The sequence below is a fragment of the Halichoerus grypus genome, chromosome X, assembly GCF_964656455.1.
Source record: "Halichoerus grypus chromosome X, mHalGry1.hap1.1, whole genome shotgun sequence".
Classification (NCBI taxonomy): domain Eukaryota; kingdom Metazoa; phylum Chordata; class Mammalia; order Carnivora; family Phocidae; genus Halichoerus; species Halichoerus grypus.
In genome coordinates, this window is record NC_135727.1 from 47,922,290 (window position 1) to 47,938,944 (window position 16,655).

At 40.4% G+C, this 16,655-nt stretch overlaps 1 protein-coding gene across 3 annotated transcripts in view; it reads left to right on the top strand.

The window, feature by feature from the left end:
* Positions 1-13,100, top strand: part of PCDH19 (protocadherin 19) — a 124,258-nt gene extending 111,158 nt beyond the window's left edge. For all 3 annotated transcript variants that reach the window (XM_078065322.1, XM_078065323.1, XM_078065324.1), the window contains one exon: positions 7,368-13,100. In XM_078065322.1, the coding sequence (XP_077921448.1) occupies positions 7,368-7,957 (590 nt within the window). In that variant the 3' untranslated portion in view covers positions 7,958-13,100. The remainder of the gene's footprint in view (positions 1-7,367) is intronic.
* Positions 13,101-16,655: the final 3,555 nt, after the last annotated feature.

The following is a 16,655-nucleotide window of genomic DNA, read 5'->3' on the forward strand; positions in this document are numbered from 1 at the left end:
CTCTGTTACAAGGGCTGGTTTTTGGATAGCTCTTCTTTGGCATCCATCAAATAATACCATGTAGGTGTTCTGAATATCAATCACAGTTCTGGCATCTTATCCCTTCTGCCTGCTGTCTGTCAGACCATAGTGCTGTGGGAAGGGCTGCTAACAAGTCGGATGCTAGGGAACAGGAGGAAAAGGAAGCATTAGGGAGGAACCGAAATGGCAGAAAATTCTGAAAGAAAGAGAAGAAGGGAGTGAGAAAGAGACAAGTCATTGTTTGTAGTGTAATTTGTGATTTACTTCTTATTACACAGGAGTGGCTGCAGGATAGCTTGGTGGCATTGGTTCATGAATCTCTAGGAATATCTCAGCCTTCACTGATGTGCCCTTGAATATTTTATAGATGGAACTCTAACTTTTCTGGCCAAAACTTTGGGTCCTTTAGGAAGTGAGTGTAAACTCCTTTCAGAATGACAACCTGGGAGGGTTCTGGGAAGTTGTAATTTTGCGAAGTCCTAAGCCTTTATTGAATTTTTGCTAGTTGCTCTAAACACCCAAAAGAAGCCCAGTCCTTAAGATGTCAATTGGATCAAAACCAAGACAGAATGTTTAAAACCTGGATAGTGTTTCCAGCTCCCCTCCCTCCCTCCCTCCTTCCTTCCTTCATTCCTCCTTCCCTCTCTTCCTTCATTCCTTCCTCCCTTTCCTCCTGCTCCTTCCTCTCTTTTTCACTGAACCCATTGCTACTCTTCTTGTCCTGTTAAGTTACAGATGTTCTTTCTCTTGATGTTGCAGGCCTTAAAATGCTTTTAAGAACTCTTTCCAGGATAATTATTTCCTTTGGTAATTCCCTGGCATATTTGGAGCATTAATTTTGCCATCCATATTTTAATTAGTTTTGCCAGAAAGAGTCAGCATCTGCAGTTGGGCTAAAAGGCTCACTATAGGTCCCATTTTTGGCTTATATTTTATAGGAATTAACAGCAGTTGTGTTTAATGCCAAGAAACAATGCTTGATATTTGAATAGCACATTCATTTCATAAAATAGATGCTTCTGCTTATTGTATTGTTAACTTATTAGAGTACAGGCCCTGTTAACTATTGTTAGAATTGAAAACTCCAAGGCACATGACAAATATATTTCCAACTGGACATCAAACCATGATACATTTTTTTTTAAGACCTGCAACTAGTGTTTAGGAAACCACTGAGAGGCTAAGATGACACTTGACTTTAATGTTTCTTAAATGCTACATTTACTTTATTGTTTCTGACACAGGTACCTAGTGTTTCATGGTGTTTCTACTAAATAGAATAGTAATTTCCACTTTTAGGAGTTGTATCAGTAGCACAATATCTGGTGTGTTGACCAAGGTTCTTTGTTTTATTGCTATCACTCATATACCTTTTTTTGTCCAATTAAATTAAACTGTTACTGAGTACCTGCTCTATGCTGGACACGTTGCTAGCTTCTGTGGGTATGGGAGGGAACAAAATAGATATAATCTTTGTTCATTTTGAGTTTATAAGCTAACATTGAATATAGATATTAGACAACTATAATGAGTGTTATAAAAGGGGGTGGTGGTCTATCTAAGGGACCAGGGAAGGATTCCCTGAGAAAGTTAAATTTAAGTTGAGACTTCAGGGATAATGTATCAATTATAAATAGTGTTCAACGGCTGGTAATAAAGACCCTCCTCTCCCACTAAAGAAAATGAATCAGTGGCCTAACCAAGAGGGAGACTTATTTTTCCTCTTATATGAAAGAAGTTCAGGTCTAGTGAGGTAGGTCTACAATATCTTTGATATCCCAGAGCTCTTCTATCTTTCTGTTCTGCTATCCATAGGCACGTGGCTTCCATCCTCAGAATTGCTTCATGGTGGTAAGATAGATACAGTAGATCCAGCCATTATGTCTCCATTCCAGACAGGACAAAGCAGGAAGGAATAAGGACAAAAGGGTCTCCCAGCTACATCACCTCCCTCCTCCTTTTAAGGAGTTTTCTTGACATCCTACCTTCATAACATTGATCCATCTTCGTTACATGGCCATGCCTATCAACAAGGGAGGCCAGGAAATGCAGGTTTTTGGCTGGCACCTTGCCAATCCTAACAAAAGAGTGGTTCTATTCCTAAATATTAAATATAGATATGGATATTTGGGTTCAGTTCATTATGTGTGCTTCAGATGAGTAAGAGGTAGGTAGGTCAAGAGGGGATATTTCCTAGCAGTTATGTTTTCTTGATTAGGTGCACATGACAAATTGTAACAGTACTTAACCTGTTCCTAATTGGTGCTACCATCCCTTCCATTATAGCTTACAAAAATTGGTCTGCTTTTGTTGTAGATTATTTTGTTCAGGGGGTTGATGTAGATTAAGCTAGGTGGATGCATATGAGTACAATCCAGGAAGCTTTCCTGATTTACACATCACTTGCTTGTAGGTTATGTTACTGCTGCTACGTAGAAGTAACTAACTACTTGAGCTCTTAGGAACTGGAACTCACTTTAACTTTCTCTTTCTGCCTCATCGACTGCAGATCACTTCTGAGGAGGTAACACATTGCTCTTGTTAACTGTTACCTTGAACTTTTTTAGCGTTAGAGTTTTGTCTCTGACCATTGGGATCTTTGAGTTAAATACATCCAAACTCTTAATCACAATAAAGAGCTGCAGCATTGTTGAACACATCCATTGTGGCTGGACATCTATACAAACCCAACAGAGCCTCTCAGCTCTTCTATTCCACCAGGACTTTGAAAGTTTTAGCTAAGCCTGAGATGGTGTTTTCATCACTTTTTTTTTTTTTTTCTTTTTTTTTTTTTTTTACTTTGGTTGGGACCATGTGTAGGCTCTTTCTGGTGTGGAAACACGTTATTTGCCTACATCTGAAGAGACAGTGGTTTTATGAGGAGGGTAGCAATTGCTGCAAAAAGTTTGGCTAATATTTGCCCAAAATAACATATTCTCTTCTTTTTCTATTTGAATTACTTCCTTATCCATCATGTCTTAACTCATTGCTGTCTCTTCTTAGGCCTTTTATTTAACATATAATATTTTTTTTTTTGCCAGAAGTTTTAGGTTTCTCACCAGGGTCCCTAAGGACAGATTGTGACCAAACAAATACATATTACCACCTAGATTGAGGAAGCTTTATTTTGTCTCTGTATTTTGAATTTTTTGTCTAAACCTGATCTAAGGGGTGGCTTTGAGATTTGTGTGTCCCTCTTCCAAACTTATGCATTTTATTTATTTTTGCAAATCTTAGGAACAAGTTCAGAATCAGGGAAGACCAATTTGCAAATTCATCATTCACCCCTAATTATGTGTACATTTGAATTAAAGACACCTGCCTTCGTTTATCTGTACCTGGCAATGTGTTTGAATTTCCACAACTATGTGTGGATTTTAGAGGTTCACATTTTGCTTTACGTAGGCTCAGGTCAAGATGTAACAAGGTATAGAGTCATAAGTAGGCACATAAGAGGAATCTTAGCAGGGAATCAATGAGTTGTTAGCTGACCTCTGTTTCAGCTGGAACCAGTATCTTGATAGTTAATTTTTTTTTGACAGCTAATTTTTATGGTTCCTCTCTACTCTCATACCTCCATCCCTAGCCACAATACTACATGATGGCAGGCACATAATCTCTACCAGTCCTGTGCAATTCCAGAAGTAGTTTCTTTGCTTTTTCACATCTGGTCTGTCTTCATTGCTATTCTTAAGGGGATTTGTATTGTGACTTTCTCACTTTTTTTTTTTTTTAAAGATTTTATTTATTTATTTGACAGAGACACAGCGAGAGAGGGAACACAAGCAGGGGGAGTGGGAGAGGGAGAAGCAGGCTTCCCGCCGAGCAGGGAGCCCGATGCGGGGCTCGATCCCAGGACCCTGAGATCATGACCTGAGCCGAAGGCAGACGCTTAACGACTGAGCCACCCAGGCGCCCCTCTCACTTTTAATATGCAGTTTCCTTACTAAACTGAAGTTTTGGTTTTTGAAAAAGTAATTTATCTGCAGTACATTTATGAATGTAGTTTACCTTTGGCTGGGAAGACATTCTTCCTGCCTATCTATATTCAGCATGTTTTCTTTCATATTTCATATGGCTATAAACGCTAAAGCTAGGTTAGATTTTTGTTTAAATTCAATTAGCCAACATATAGTACATCATTAGTTTCAGATGTAGTATTCAATGATTTATCAGTTGCATATTCATCACATTGAATTGACACAAATGTCATCGAGTGTTGTTTGATACTAAAAATGATAAGCAGCAAGTCACTGCCCTTAGTAAGGATTTAAGGAAATAAAGATATCAGATCTAAGCCATGGGTGAAACATTGTGAGTAAATGAGTCTCTTAGATTCAAGTCTTTGCTTGCATTGAGGTAAGAGCAGTGAACATATAAGTTCACATAATTAATTCAAAAAATTACCTATTATTTTTTATCTCATATAGGGCTGAAGTAGGCTTAGCGAGATTGGTGGGTAGGCTTATGATCACATTCCTGGGGATGCTGAGTGAGTTTACCTTTTCCTCTTCCCGGAGGGTGATTTATCCACTTAGGCAGTGGGTAAGTTGAAAGCAAGTATTGTCTTTGCACAGAAGCTTCTGAGAAGACTGAGTTCCCTGCTCTGGTCTTCCTAGATTCATAAGATCTTACAGGTGTCTATCTCTGGGGTCTCTGCTCTCCTTCTGTGTGTGGTGGGGATCCAGGTCTTCCCATGCTATTCATTTGAAGCAGTCTAATATGGGCAGGAGCACTGTACTTGCATTCCGTATAACACATGGATGGCATTCTCCTACTGAATAGTGGAAGGCAGCTACTTGATACTAAAAACTTAAGTGAGAGCTGTATGTTGAGCTCATTGGGATGATTCTGCTAGATTATAATTCACCACTCTTCTACTTCAGGTGTGTGAACAAGTGGCCTATAATATCAGTCTGAAGGTCAGCTGGGGTTTCCTCTTAATAGCTGATCATATGTCCATGGTTCCAGGGTTCAAAGACTAAGTCCTTCATGCCTTTGTGCTATAAATTAGTAACAAAAATGACAGGGATTTCATAACCTTCTGAACTTTTTTTTTCTTTTCGCTGACTTCCAGGGGACTCTTACTCAGATTTGTAGAAATAGAAGTTAATTATTAAACTATTCCCCAACTTGCACCTCCTTAATCTTCACCTCAAAACAAATACACTAATTCTTTAGAGCTATTACTTGGAGAGTTATGATATGGGCTTCAGAGGAGATGGAGAAGAAAAAAAGAAACATCTTTTTGGGAAATTCTGAACATGTGAATTCTGTCCTGCTGGAGGGATCTTGGGGGCTTCCTGGGAAAACACTGGATTTAGATGAAACTGATTGTGGGTGGATCATCTGTACACTCTTCCACTGATGTTTGAGCCTATACAAAGTAAATGTTTCCCAAGTATGTTCCAGCATGTTTTCCTTACTTTCATACTTTCTGTCTCCCAGAAACATACACATTTTGAATGATGATAGGCTATCAGATGGCAGCACTGAGACTTTGCAGGGAAGAGGCAGAGAAAAGGCTTTGACAACTCTGTATTTTGTAGAGGTGGACCTGCAACCCTCATGTGGAACTATGATGGAGTTTGCAGAAGCGTTGCCCTATCTATGTGAAAGGCACTTATCTTGTGATAATGCTCATTTGTTATTTGGCTTCATAGCTGCAAAATTCTGTGTGTTTTATTCTCCACCACTGAAAGGGAGCATAAAATGGCCATCTTAAAGATAAATTGGCAAATTGTGTCCCAGTACACTGAAAGGGTCTTAACTTTGATTGGCTTTTCAGTAGTTTAAACTAGGTCAAAGGCCATTCCCAGAATTGGGTTGAAATCTGGACTCAGCCTGGATTAGGCCTTGATATTTAGCTGCTTCCAATGCCTTTTCTCCATATGATGAGGTATACATCTAGTTCAACCATTATTTCTTGAGCCTCCCCTTGTATGTGCTCCTTTACCAAAATAACCTTTGATAGACGAGGCAGAACATTGCCCCTCTGCTATGCCATTTACTATTTAAAAACAAGAAGCAAACAAAGAAATACAAATGTATAAGGAAGGTGTGTTATATATAGACTATATCAGGCAAGACCCTGAATTTCAAACTTCTTCCCCCAGCAAAAAAGCAACCACAGAATATATTTTCAACTTTTTTTGGCATGCTTTTTTTTCTGTCTTTGCAGTCTCTCCTTGTCTCCCCACCTCCTCCGATCCCGCCCCAAGGTTTTCTGTAAATGTTAAACTGCTCGTATTTTGATGCACTATGTAATGTGATGAAAATTTTGATTAGGTCATCCTCATACAAGAATGTAATGTAAATAAAAATGGATCTGGGAAAGTAGGGCTATAAACCAGACGTTGAGATGAACAATTTTCCAATGGAAAGCAGAAATTAACCCTGGGTCCATGCTTTGATGAAACCCATGTAGAAAGCCTCTCTGAGAGTCAAATTAAAGCCTTAACTCTAAAAGAACCTGATTTGAGAAGAGAAAAAAGTGCCTCACCAATAATTACGAATTCTAACTGCTGAGATCTATGATACGGTTAATGTAATCCATGAAAGATTTCTTTAAGAAATATGACCCTAATAAAACTGCAGATAAGGAAAATAAAGAGGGATGGCTAGTTGAGTATAATTAAATGATGCACAGCCTATGAGTGATGTGTGCATAGGGTCAACTAAAGCTTATGGGTCAGATGGAAGGAAAAGATCTCAGTATATTCCTTCTAATGGGAAATCAAGTCATATAAATAACTTAGAAGATTGGCTGGTGGAACTGATGGTCAAAAAGAAGTGAAGTGATTGGGTTTTCAAAGACAGCATGATATCAATCTAAAATTAAGCATGGCATATCATTGACAAGTAGGGTGGAAACAGGGCTGGCGGTGCTGTTGCTCAAAAATATGGCCAAGACTTCTCAGATATACTGACTGTTGGATTCCCTGCTCTGCCTTCACTCCCTCTTCTGCTGGACCCAGTTTTAAATGCAGCTGATTTTTAGCAGGAGGTGTTGATAAAAACGCTGACTCTCAGCGCCTTGACACTCAGGATAAATTTTTTAAAAATACATTTTTTCATCATAATGTGTTTCCCTTTAGGTTTTTAGTTTTGTCAGCAGTGGGACCAACAACAAAAATCATAATAAAAAAAAGAGGAGTATACAGGGGGAGATCTACAGCCTTTTAAAAATCCAATTCTTTACACTTGTCCCAAAAGGCAATAAAGGACTATCTAAAAGTGCCATTTCCCAAAAGGGCCTGTGGGTACCTAAGAAACCAGAACACTGGGGAGTAACAATGATTCCTGGGAAAAGCTGATGTAATCGACATTTTATTTTCTCCAAACAGATCAGAATGAAGGATTTCATTGCAGGGAAGAATGTCGGATTCTTGGCCACTCTGACAGGTGCTGGATGCCCCGGAACCCCATGCCCACCCGCTCCAAGTCCCCTGAGCACGTGAGGAACGTCATCGCGCTGTCCATTGAAGCTACTGCTGCTGATGTTGAGGCTTATGACGACTGTGGCCCCACCAAGCGGACTTTTGCAACCTTTGGAAAAGATGTCAGTGACCACCCGGCTGAGGAGAGGCCCACCTTGAAAGGCAGAAGAACTGTCAATGTGACCATCTGCAGCCCCAAGGTCAACGGCGCTATCCGGGAGGCGGGCAATGGCTGTGAGGCGATTAGCCCTGTCACCTCCCCCCTGCACCTCAAGAGCCCTCTGCCCACCAAGCCCTCCGTGTCTTACACCATTGCCCTGGCGCCCCCGGCCCGTGATCTGGAGCAGTATATCCACAGTGGCCCATCTCGTCCCTCTGAAGCTGAGCCCCGTGGAGCTGACAGCGAGAAAGTCATGCATGAGGTCAACCCCACTCTGAAGGAGGGTCGTGACAAAGAGTCTCCTGGTGTGAAGCGTCTGAAGGATATCGTTCTCTAAAGCAGTCTCGGGGAAGAAGAGAGAGAAACCATGCTGGTTTTCAAGGAAGCAGGAGCTGATTGTTTTAATTGCTCACCAATGGTTGGTTCTTGAGTGGCTGTTATTTCAGAGCTTTCCCTAAGTGTGTTGTTTATAAGTGACTATCATTCTGTGACAATCCCTCTTGTTTCAACAGGCAGCAGGGGTGTTCAGGTGGAGCAAATTAGCTTTGGCTTGAGTTGTTCATGGGGCCTTGATGTTGGGGAAACAGAGACAAATTCAGTTGTGAAAAGTATTATGTATTAAGTGTTTGAATTTATATATTTTTCTATGTCAAAATTATAATATAAATTACCATTGTTTGTGGAGGATTACATTAAAAAAACAAAAAAAAAGGAGAAAGCTCTGGACACCTTTAATAAGCTCGCCACTGTTTTGTAGTATAGACAAGTTAATGGTCATTTATTGTGTACTATTCATTGATTCAGTGATGTGAAATTGAGCCCCCAAAAGGTTGTTTCTGAAGCTTGAGTACTTTCCAATGCCGCTACTTTGCTGTGGACACCCCTGCTTTAAGAACCCTTTTGCTAGCTGTGCTATTGTTGTATTTGATATTGCAAATTGCTATGTGTGTGGTGACGGCAAAAGGCTTTTTTAGAAGTTGGTGTTTTTTTTTCTTAATAAAACTATAGACAAAAACAAAGTGCAAAAAACCGAGATGGCAAGTGAATGAGCAACACCACACATATAGATTGAATACTTGGAGGATACTCACTCATGGTGGATACCCATGTAGTGATTACTCACCACCTTGCAGAGTATTTCTCCTGCCTTTCAGTCTTCTGCCCAGATCAGTGATAGATCATCACAGAAAGTCATTTTTGGATATTCTACTATCTAATTTGCAGTTGTCAGAACTACTGTGCTGAAAGTTTTATGGCATCAATTTTTTAAATTTTCAGGCCCTGAATGGGAAAGTTGCTCCTGAAGTTATCAGTTTCCAGGCTTAGAAATTCCCTGTTTCTAATCGTCTAAAATTCAAAAAGACTGAATCTATTTTGAGATCTAAATTAGCATCTTTTCTGACACACCCTTCCTGATTCAGTGTTTCCCAATCACGATTAGAATTAGACTGGAAAGCATGTCGGGGGCTGGAATTGAGAACTCCATGTTGCTCTGTATTGTAGGATTATAAATAGGAATAGAGTAAGCAGTACAAAGTGTACATTTAGGAAAAGACAGGTAACCAGTAACAGCATCACTAATCCAATTACTGTGCCTTCTAAATGGAGACACTTGGACACTTGAACTCGTCTTTTTATGACTAATACTTTTTTAAATTAAAAATGTGAACAGGAAACTATTAAAATAAAAATCCTTTAGATTTAGCTAACTCTTTGCTGTAGGCTAGGAATACACCTTTTATTATTAACAAGTTTGTTATGCACATTCTTTTTGTTTGTTTCTCCAACTCCATTTAGTGTCTATTAATATTTAGTAGCCAACATAGTATTCTCGCACCTTTAAAACTAAACAGATAAGTCACCTTTGCTCTGCCTTGGTCTTTAAAAAGTTGTTTCTAGAGAAACAAGTTTTGTGGTTCTGTTCTCATTTGTTTCATTTTTTGAAATTCAAGAGTACCCAGAAAAAAGGCTTAGAGGTTAGAGCACCAAAATGCAAAAGAGGATTTATTTTCTTAAGTTTAGATAAGCGAGCTCTTTTAAATGTTTTAGTTATTTTTGTCTGAGTTCCTGGCTTTATACATTACTAGGAATATTTTCCTTTATGGGAGGGAGGGTTTTGAGGGAGGGTGGTAGGTAAGGCAGTAGGGATGGGGTTCGGTAGGGGAGAATGTTTCTGAAAAAGAACCTATAATGAAGCTATAAATTCATCCTTATTTCTTATTCAGTGCTGAATACTACCTCATACAAAATATTGGTGTGGCTGCAAATTTCCCTCTAAAACTGATATAAGTAGAGATCAATTACCATAACATCTTCATTTCGGCTCATTTCATTACCTCTCACACTTTTCTTCCCCCTCTGATTCATTTCATTTTAGCAGATTTCGAATTAGGTACTTACTTGTGTTTTCAAGTGACTATTTGATTAACACATTAAAAATTATGTTTTTCCTTTAAGTTATGATGGCTGCCTGTAGAATTTCGACTGTTCTTTGCCTGATCCATCCTGATATTATGTTATTAGCTACCACATCAAGGTCACTTTCGAGTCAGATTTGACAGTTTTTGTACAGGTGTATTTCCTACTATGCTCAGTGGGAATGAGGGAGCTGAGAGGATTGTGGCAAGTGGGAATATTAAATATTATATGGCTCTTGAGCCAGAGAGGGCACTGGCTGCCATGTCTCTTACCAGCCAGGTTTAAAATGGTTAGAGCAGCAGTGGCATTGATTTTGCTTTTTTTCCCCCCCATTTTTTTCAGAATTCAGTTTCAAGCTACAGTCCAATCCCTTTTCCTTATCAAAATACTTTTTTTTTCTCAGTGGGAAGTCAGAGATTTTTTGGCTCCCAAACCGTTTTGAGCATGTTCAGAAAATTCCCGTCCTTAAGAAAGTATCTTTTTTTTTCTTCTACAACTGTCTGATGTATACGTACTCCCAGAAGCACAAGTGCATCCTAGGAGGGCTTTGTAAGCTCGTTTTATAGATAGGCTATGCCTGCGAGCAGGAATTTTGTGCAAGGATCCTAGATTTCCCTTTGGCTCATGTTTTTCCCTTCTTCCTTTCAATATGTCTGAGGCAAAGCCACATAAGGCCAGAGGGCCAAATATTCTCCCTTTTCCCTCTCTAAACATGTTACACATTTAAAACATAAGGGAGCAGTTTCAGTTCCTAAATTCTAGGGAGTTCTATGCCATCTATCCTGATGTCCCTTTTGGGAAGGAGCTGGTGTTGAGGCATGACTTGCTTTTCTTAGAGCTGCGTTGGGCACATCCCTGGGCAGGTAAACTTCTTCATGCAATATAAAGGCTTTCGTCTGCATTGATTGTTTCCCCCCAAATATGGGAATATGCTCTATACAAGGAATAGGAAGAAGAAGAGAGCCACGCTATGTGCAGTCTCTTTCTCTTCTCTATATTGACTGATCTTTGAACCTGTTCAGAATGAAACTTACCATCTCTTTGATCCTCTTAAAGCCAGTAGAGTAAATTATGATCCACCTTATTGCCCAAATAGGTAATGGGCCAAGGGATGCTGCAGTTCCTAAAGGGCAGTTGTTCTCAAAGTGTAGTCTTTGAACCAGCAGCAACCACATCACTTGGGAACCTCTCAGAAATGGTAATCCTCTGTTCTCACCCGGACCAACTGAAGCAGAAACTCTGGCAGTGAGGCCTAGTAATTCATATGGATCAGATGCCCACTAAATGTTGAGGGCTCGTTAAAGCACAGGTTGATGGACCCCACACTTAGAGTTTCAGCAGGTCTGGGGTAGGTCCTGAGTCTTTGCCTAGTTAAAAATTCCGAGGTGATGCTGATGCTGCTGGTCCAGGGACCACACTTTGAGTATCACTGCTCCAGAGTAAACCTGCCTCGTAGAGCTAATTGCACGTAAGGTGCCCATTTAAACTAATTTGTTGACATGGTTACCCACTGACCATGAATTAAAAAGGTTAAAGGGAATACAACGTAGAACTGAAAATTAGCAACACCCAGAGTATCATCCCAATAGTGTTCCTTCAGCATACAACTGATCGTATGATGGGAATTCAGTTGAACTTTTCACATTGCTCTATATCATTAACAAGCAAAAGAAAAGTGGTCCACTTGAGGCAGCAAGGACAAAGGGCAGTTTGGGGAGAGGCAGGGTGTAGGGGATAGCTCAATTGGGCATCCAGGGTGGGAAAAGGATTATTATTGTACATAATAGGAGTTCTGGTTGGAATTCCAGTTCACTCTATGGGGATCATTTTGATGTTGAATGTTCCCCAAAGCCTCCTGACAAGTCTGGTCCACTTGGCTTTTTACCCAGGGTAATAAGACCCTAACTGACTTTGAAAACCTGGCATACATGAGCTTAAGAAGTCCATTGTATACAGTCCTAGTGTTTGCCTTCTCAGTAAAATTACATTTAAGGATGTCATTTCATGAGTCAAATTGTATCTGCTGACACTGAAGTGTATTGAGATGTTGTTCTTTAGTTTAAGTATGTAACAAAGTAATATTCAAAGGGGATGTGTGGGGGTGGGGCTGGGACCGGGTGGCTTTATATTGATAATGAACTATTCCAGAGCAAAACACATTGTCCTAATGAAGTTGTTGCAGCTCTCTTTGTTTTCTTGTGAGGCTGGAATTGGCCTGTGGGTCACTTGTTGTGCAAAAGTGAATTAATTTCAAATAGAACTCATATTGCTTTTGTAAAACAAAGAAAATCAACCACCTTGTCTGAAATGTATATTGCAAGGCGCTCTTGGTAAAGAACAAGCCACGAAAACCTGATCTTGATTGGAAAGCACTGTAGGTCATTAGGGAAAAACTGATGAGGCTGATTGTTGCTCCAGCTGTGTTGGCAGTCAAAGATGACCTTGTTACTAACTGAAAGTTGCTGTCAACTTTAGCAAACAAACCAGCTAACACCATTGCAGCACTGGTTAAGTCGGTTTTTACGGGCACTAGCTGGCGTTCAGCTGAGGAAGGCTAGGACACAGACTTTAATGACCAAGAGCCAGACTAGCTCAAGCTAGAAATTCAGCAACAAATACCTCCTTGTGCTATTTGAATGCTAAGGTATTAGTTGCAAAAGGCTTACGCCTTCTCTCCTCTAGTGAGGGGAATGAGCCTGATGACACTATTACTGTTTACCTGTCAAACCAGGGTGGAAATTTAGAGGGATGCAAGTACAGTATGTCTCATTAAGCAGTCTCTGTTGCTGATTATATGAAGATGACATTGTTGTATATGCTGATCTGTATGTTATGTACATTTTCACAGTGATTGAATCATTGTAAAAAGAAAAAAAGACAAAAAAGAATCACCACTGTCTATTTTATGAAGATGATAAAGCAGCTTTATTAAATTATTACAGTTATGTTTAAATGGTGTTATCTGCCACATTGTTTCCTTTTATCTGGTGGTTCTCTGTTTCCCCCTTCAATGTGTTTTCTCTGCTTCAAAAATTTAATGCATTTTAGTATTAAAGGTTATTATGGAGAAATTGTTGAGTGTTTGGTGACATGTGTCTTAGAGAGCATTGGTTGGCTCCAGGATAGGGTAACTCTTAGGCCAAGGAGGTAACCAGCCCTCGGCAGGGTCACTGGTGTTCAGGCCCAAAGGGTTCCTCTTGCCTTTTCCACTTCACGCAGTTGCCCACTCTCCAACTAAGAGGGGATTCTTCCTTCAATCAGGCTGTAGTCATTTCCTGAGTGCCTCCCCTCCTTCCCACCCCAGTTAATACCATTTTCTGACGAGAGAGCCCCATTCATATCCAGAATTGTAAAGACTTTTCTGGGTGGTACTTTAAACAAGAGCACTAAAACCATTCTTTAAGAATAACCATTTCAGGCCAACTTCACAGTGGGACTTCTCTGAAGAATTAATTTAAAAAAAAGGTGAGAAATAGTAGAAGCTGACAGCAGGAGAAAAGACAGTTTGAAACAAAGATGACCTGGCTGCCCCTTTGATGCCTTCTGGTTTGAAAGTGAGGCAACGAGGAGAGGCTCTGACTTTGCACATAACAAGGCTACAGTGTAAGTCCTGATAATCTTTCTTTATCCAAACTCTTGTTCTCTGGGACTTAGCACTTGGGCTGTAAGTATTCAATCTGGCTGCAACTGGCAGAAAAAAAAAATCCCAGTAGAGTAAAAAAAGGGGGCATGGCAGAACATTTCCAAAGGGTGCCTTTAGTGGCTAAAGGCTAACTTGCTTCAGCATGACCTATTCTTTCTGGATCATTAAAAAAAGATCTCAAGGAAATCCACTGTTTCCCTGGATCTCCGGCTTCCTGTTATCTCTACCCACCTGTATTAAATTGAGAGTGCATCTCATTCCCCAGAATTAGCCCTAAAGCCCTAGCGATAGCCAGATACTTGACGCTGCAGTTTAACAGGTGTTACATCGGAATGTGAGCACAGACATGCTGGGACGAATGAAATCATATATGCAGATGTATATACAGATGTTCACACAGACTCACAGATGTTCATAAAGGTGTATTGGAAGGAGGCTGATCTGTCACTGACTTGGAGGCCATGAAGTCATAGGAGGCTATTATGAGTGCTTATGTGCTAGCCCACACCAAAAGTGTAAGGAAAAAAAGTATCTCTGACCCTCTTCCATTTACCTCTTTTTTTTTTTTTTTGGCCTCAAAAAGGAATGGCAACTCCTCCTTAAAATAAGATCCTTCAGGGAATGAGCAAGAAAAAAATAAGTTGTTGCATAATGAAGGGCATTCATACATGCAACACAAGTACATCCAAGGTCATGGACAACTACTGTACCTCTGCCAAAAGTGGGAGACTTGCCAGATTAGAGGCATAATCTCAAAACTATTCAAGTTTATAAAACAAAACAAAGCAAATTATTAAAATAATACACTTCTTCATTTTGGTGACAAAGTACTTGTGACTCACCTCAGATGTCATTGATTTTTGCTGTGTGTGGGGTCAAGAAACCATGGTGGGAAACTGCCTAAGAGGGCAGCTTCTGATAAGAGGTGTCAGCTGCTCTAGGGACAGACAGGACTCCCCACGTTCATTATTTTGGTTTTGGGGTATAGATATGCCACCACATGCAAGGGGATGGGACCCTTAACCTGCAAAACAAAATTCTCCAGGATGGGATCAGAGAGGTGTTCTCCTAGAGTTTTAGGTCCTAACGTTCCTTTATGTTGGCCCATGACCTCCTTGCATGTCTCACACTTCCGTCATGTGCTGCTTTTGATGTGGAGGAGGATGGGTGAGAAGTGACATGAGATTCTCTTAGTTACATGCAATTACTGGCAGGCTGGCTATACCCCTACCTCGTTCTCTCAATGATCAGTGCGCCACAGGGAATCGGTCCACAGAACCCGGTGGGGAACCTCTGCTGTTTCTGCCCAAAGGTGAGGGGGAAACTGTGCTAGTGGCCCCAACATTTCCCTACTTTCCTTCTCCCTGTGTGTCAATGTCTTTACTTCCCCCCAGGTGCCCAAAGCCTTAATTTTCCTTAGCTGTCCAGGTTTTCCAGTATGCTCCCCTCTCCCCAACCAGAGTTTTCTCTTCTCTTGTGATTGTCTCCCCCACTTCCTTTTCTACTCTAGATTATCTCTAAAATTTAGCCACATCCTGTTTTTTTTCCCCTAGAGTTCTTTTCTCTGCTAGGGTTCAAGGGAAGCCAGACTTTTATTGAGCATCTACTATGTGCCAAACACTTTCCAAATATCATCTCATTTTATCCTCACAGTGACCTTATGTAGTGGATGATGATATCTCCATTTTATATACACACAAATTGAAGTTTAGAGAGCTTAGGGGACTTGCCCAAGGTTACACAGCTACTAAGTAGCAGAGCTAGGATCCAAAACCATGTCTGTCTACTTAGAAATTATTACTCTTTTCAACTACTCTTAAGAGATAGGTAACCAACCTGATATGTTCTTCCTTACCAGAATATTAACAATGGATGCTAATGTCTTAAAACATATTGACATTTTAACTGAGATCTTTGAGAACCCAATGTCATGGTCCAAAGAAGTGATCACAACAGTGGGATTTTCAAGCCAGAACGCTTTTGATCAGCCTCACAGGCATCTCACTACTCTCTCTATACCCAGTGCCTGCCTTTCAAGTTGCATTAGTCATGCATGACAGGACTATGGCTCCTTTTAGAGTCTGTGCACTCTAGCTAGTCAACAGCCCTTGAAATGAAGGTCTGGTAACCCTATATTCATCTGTCCCTCTGGGTTTCAAGCAATCTGTCAAGGCTGTATTCATGTGTGTTACAGGTCAGCACAGCCGGAGTCAATCCCAATATATGTTCACAATAGGCCCTGGTGACTTTTTAGATCCAGAAAGTTGGTTGAGAATGAGGTGATAGTGGTAGGGGGGTGGGGAGGGGAGGCGTATTTGAAAAAGAAATTGAAACCCCAGTCTTTCGCAGGAGAGATATCAAGGAGTTAAAAAATGAGCTGGGAAAACTGGCTGAATCAGTTGTGAGCACTTGGCCGCCAGAGGCCTAGGAATTGGTTCGCATGCCTGCCTCATAGCTCAGGTGTAATTGAAGAGGTGTTGATAGGCCCCCAAGGGCCCTTTATCTGGTCCTTCTCAGTCAGCAAGGGCCTTGCCAGAGAGCTAAGCCTGGAGGTGAGGTCAGACAAGGAAAAAAATGGGAAGGGAGGAATGATTTCAATTACATGCATAAAGTCTGGTAATGAATTCATCAACTTCCCCAAAGGAGGCCTTGAGATAAAGAATTTAAAGACTAACCCATTTTAAAATTCCTGTTGTTGAAGTGTTCTCGTCCAGTTTGCCTTGGTGGCCCAGCCCTTTTTCAGTCTCGGATGTAGTTCTCAGGGTTTCAGATGTCAGAACTGAGTAACATGCAATTCTAAGCACTGAGATGCTTTATCAACACTATTCTACCATTCTTTTTTTTTTTTTTCTTTAGCAGAAAAATATGGAGTTTCAGAAACCAAGACAGAAGTATTTTATGTCCCCAAATTAACACATAGGAGCTTTTCCAAAAATGTCTGATAAACTTTCCTCATTCCCATTGCCACCACTGT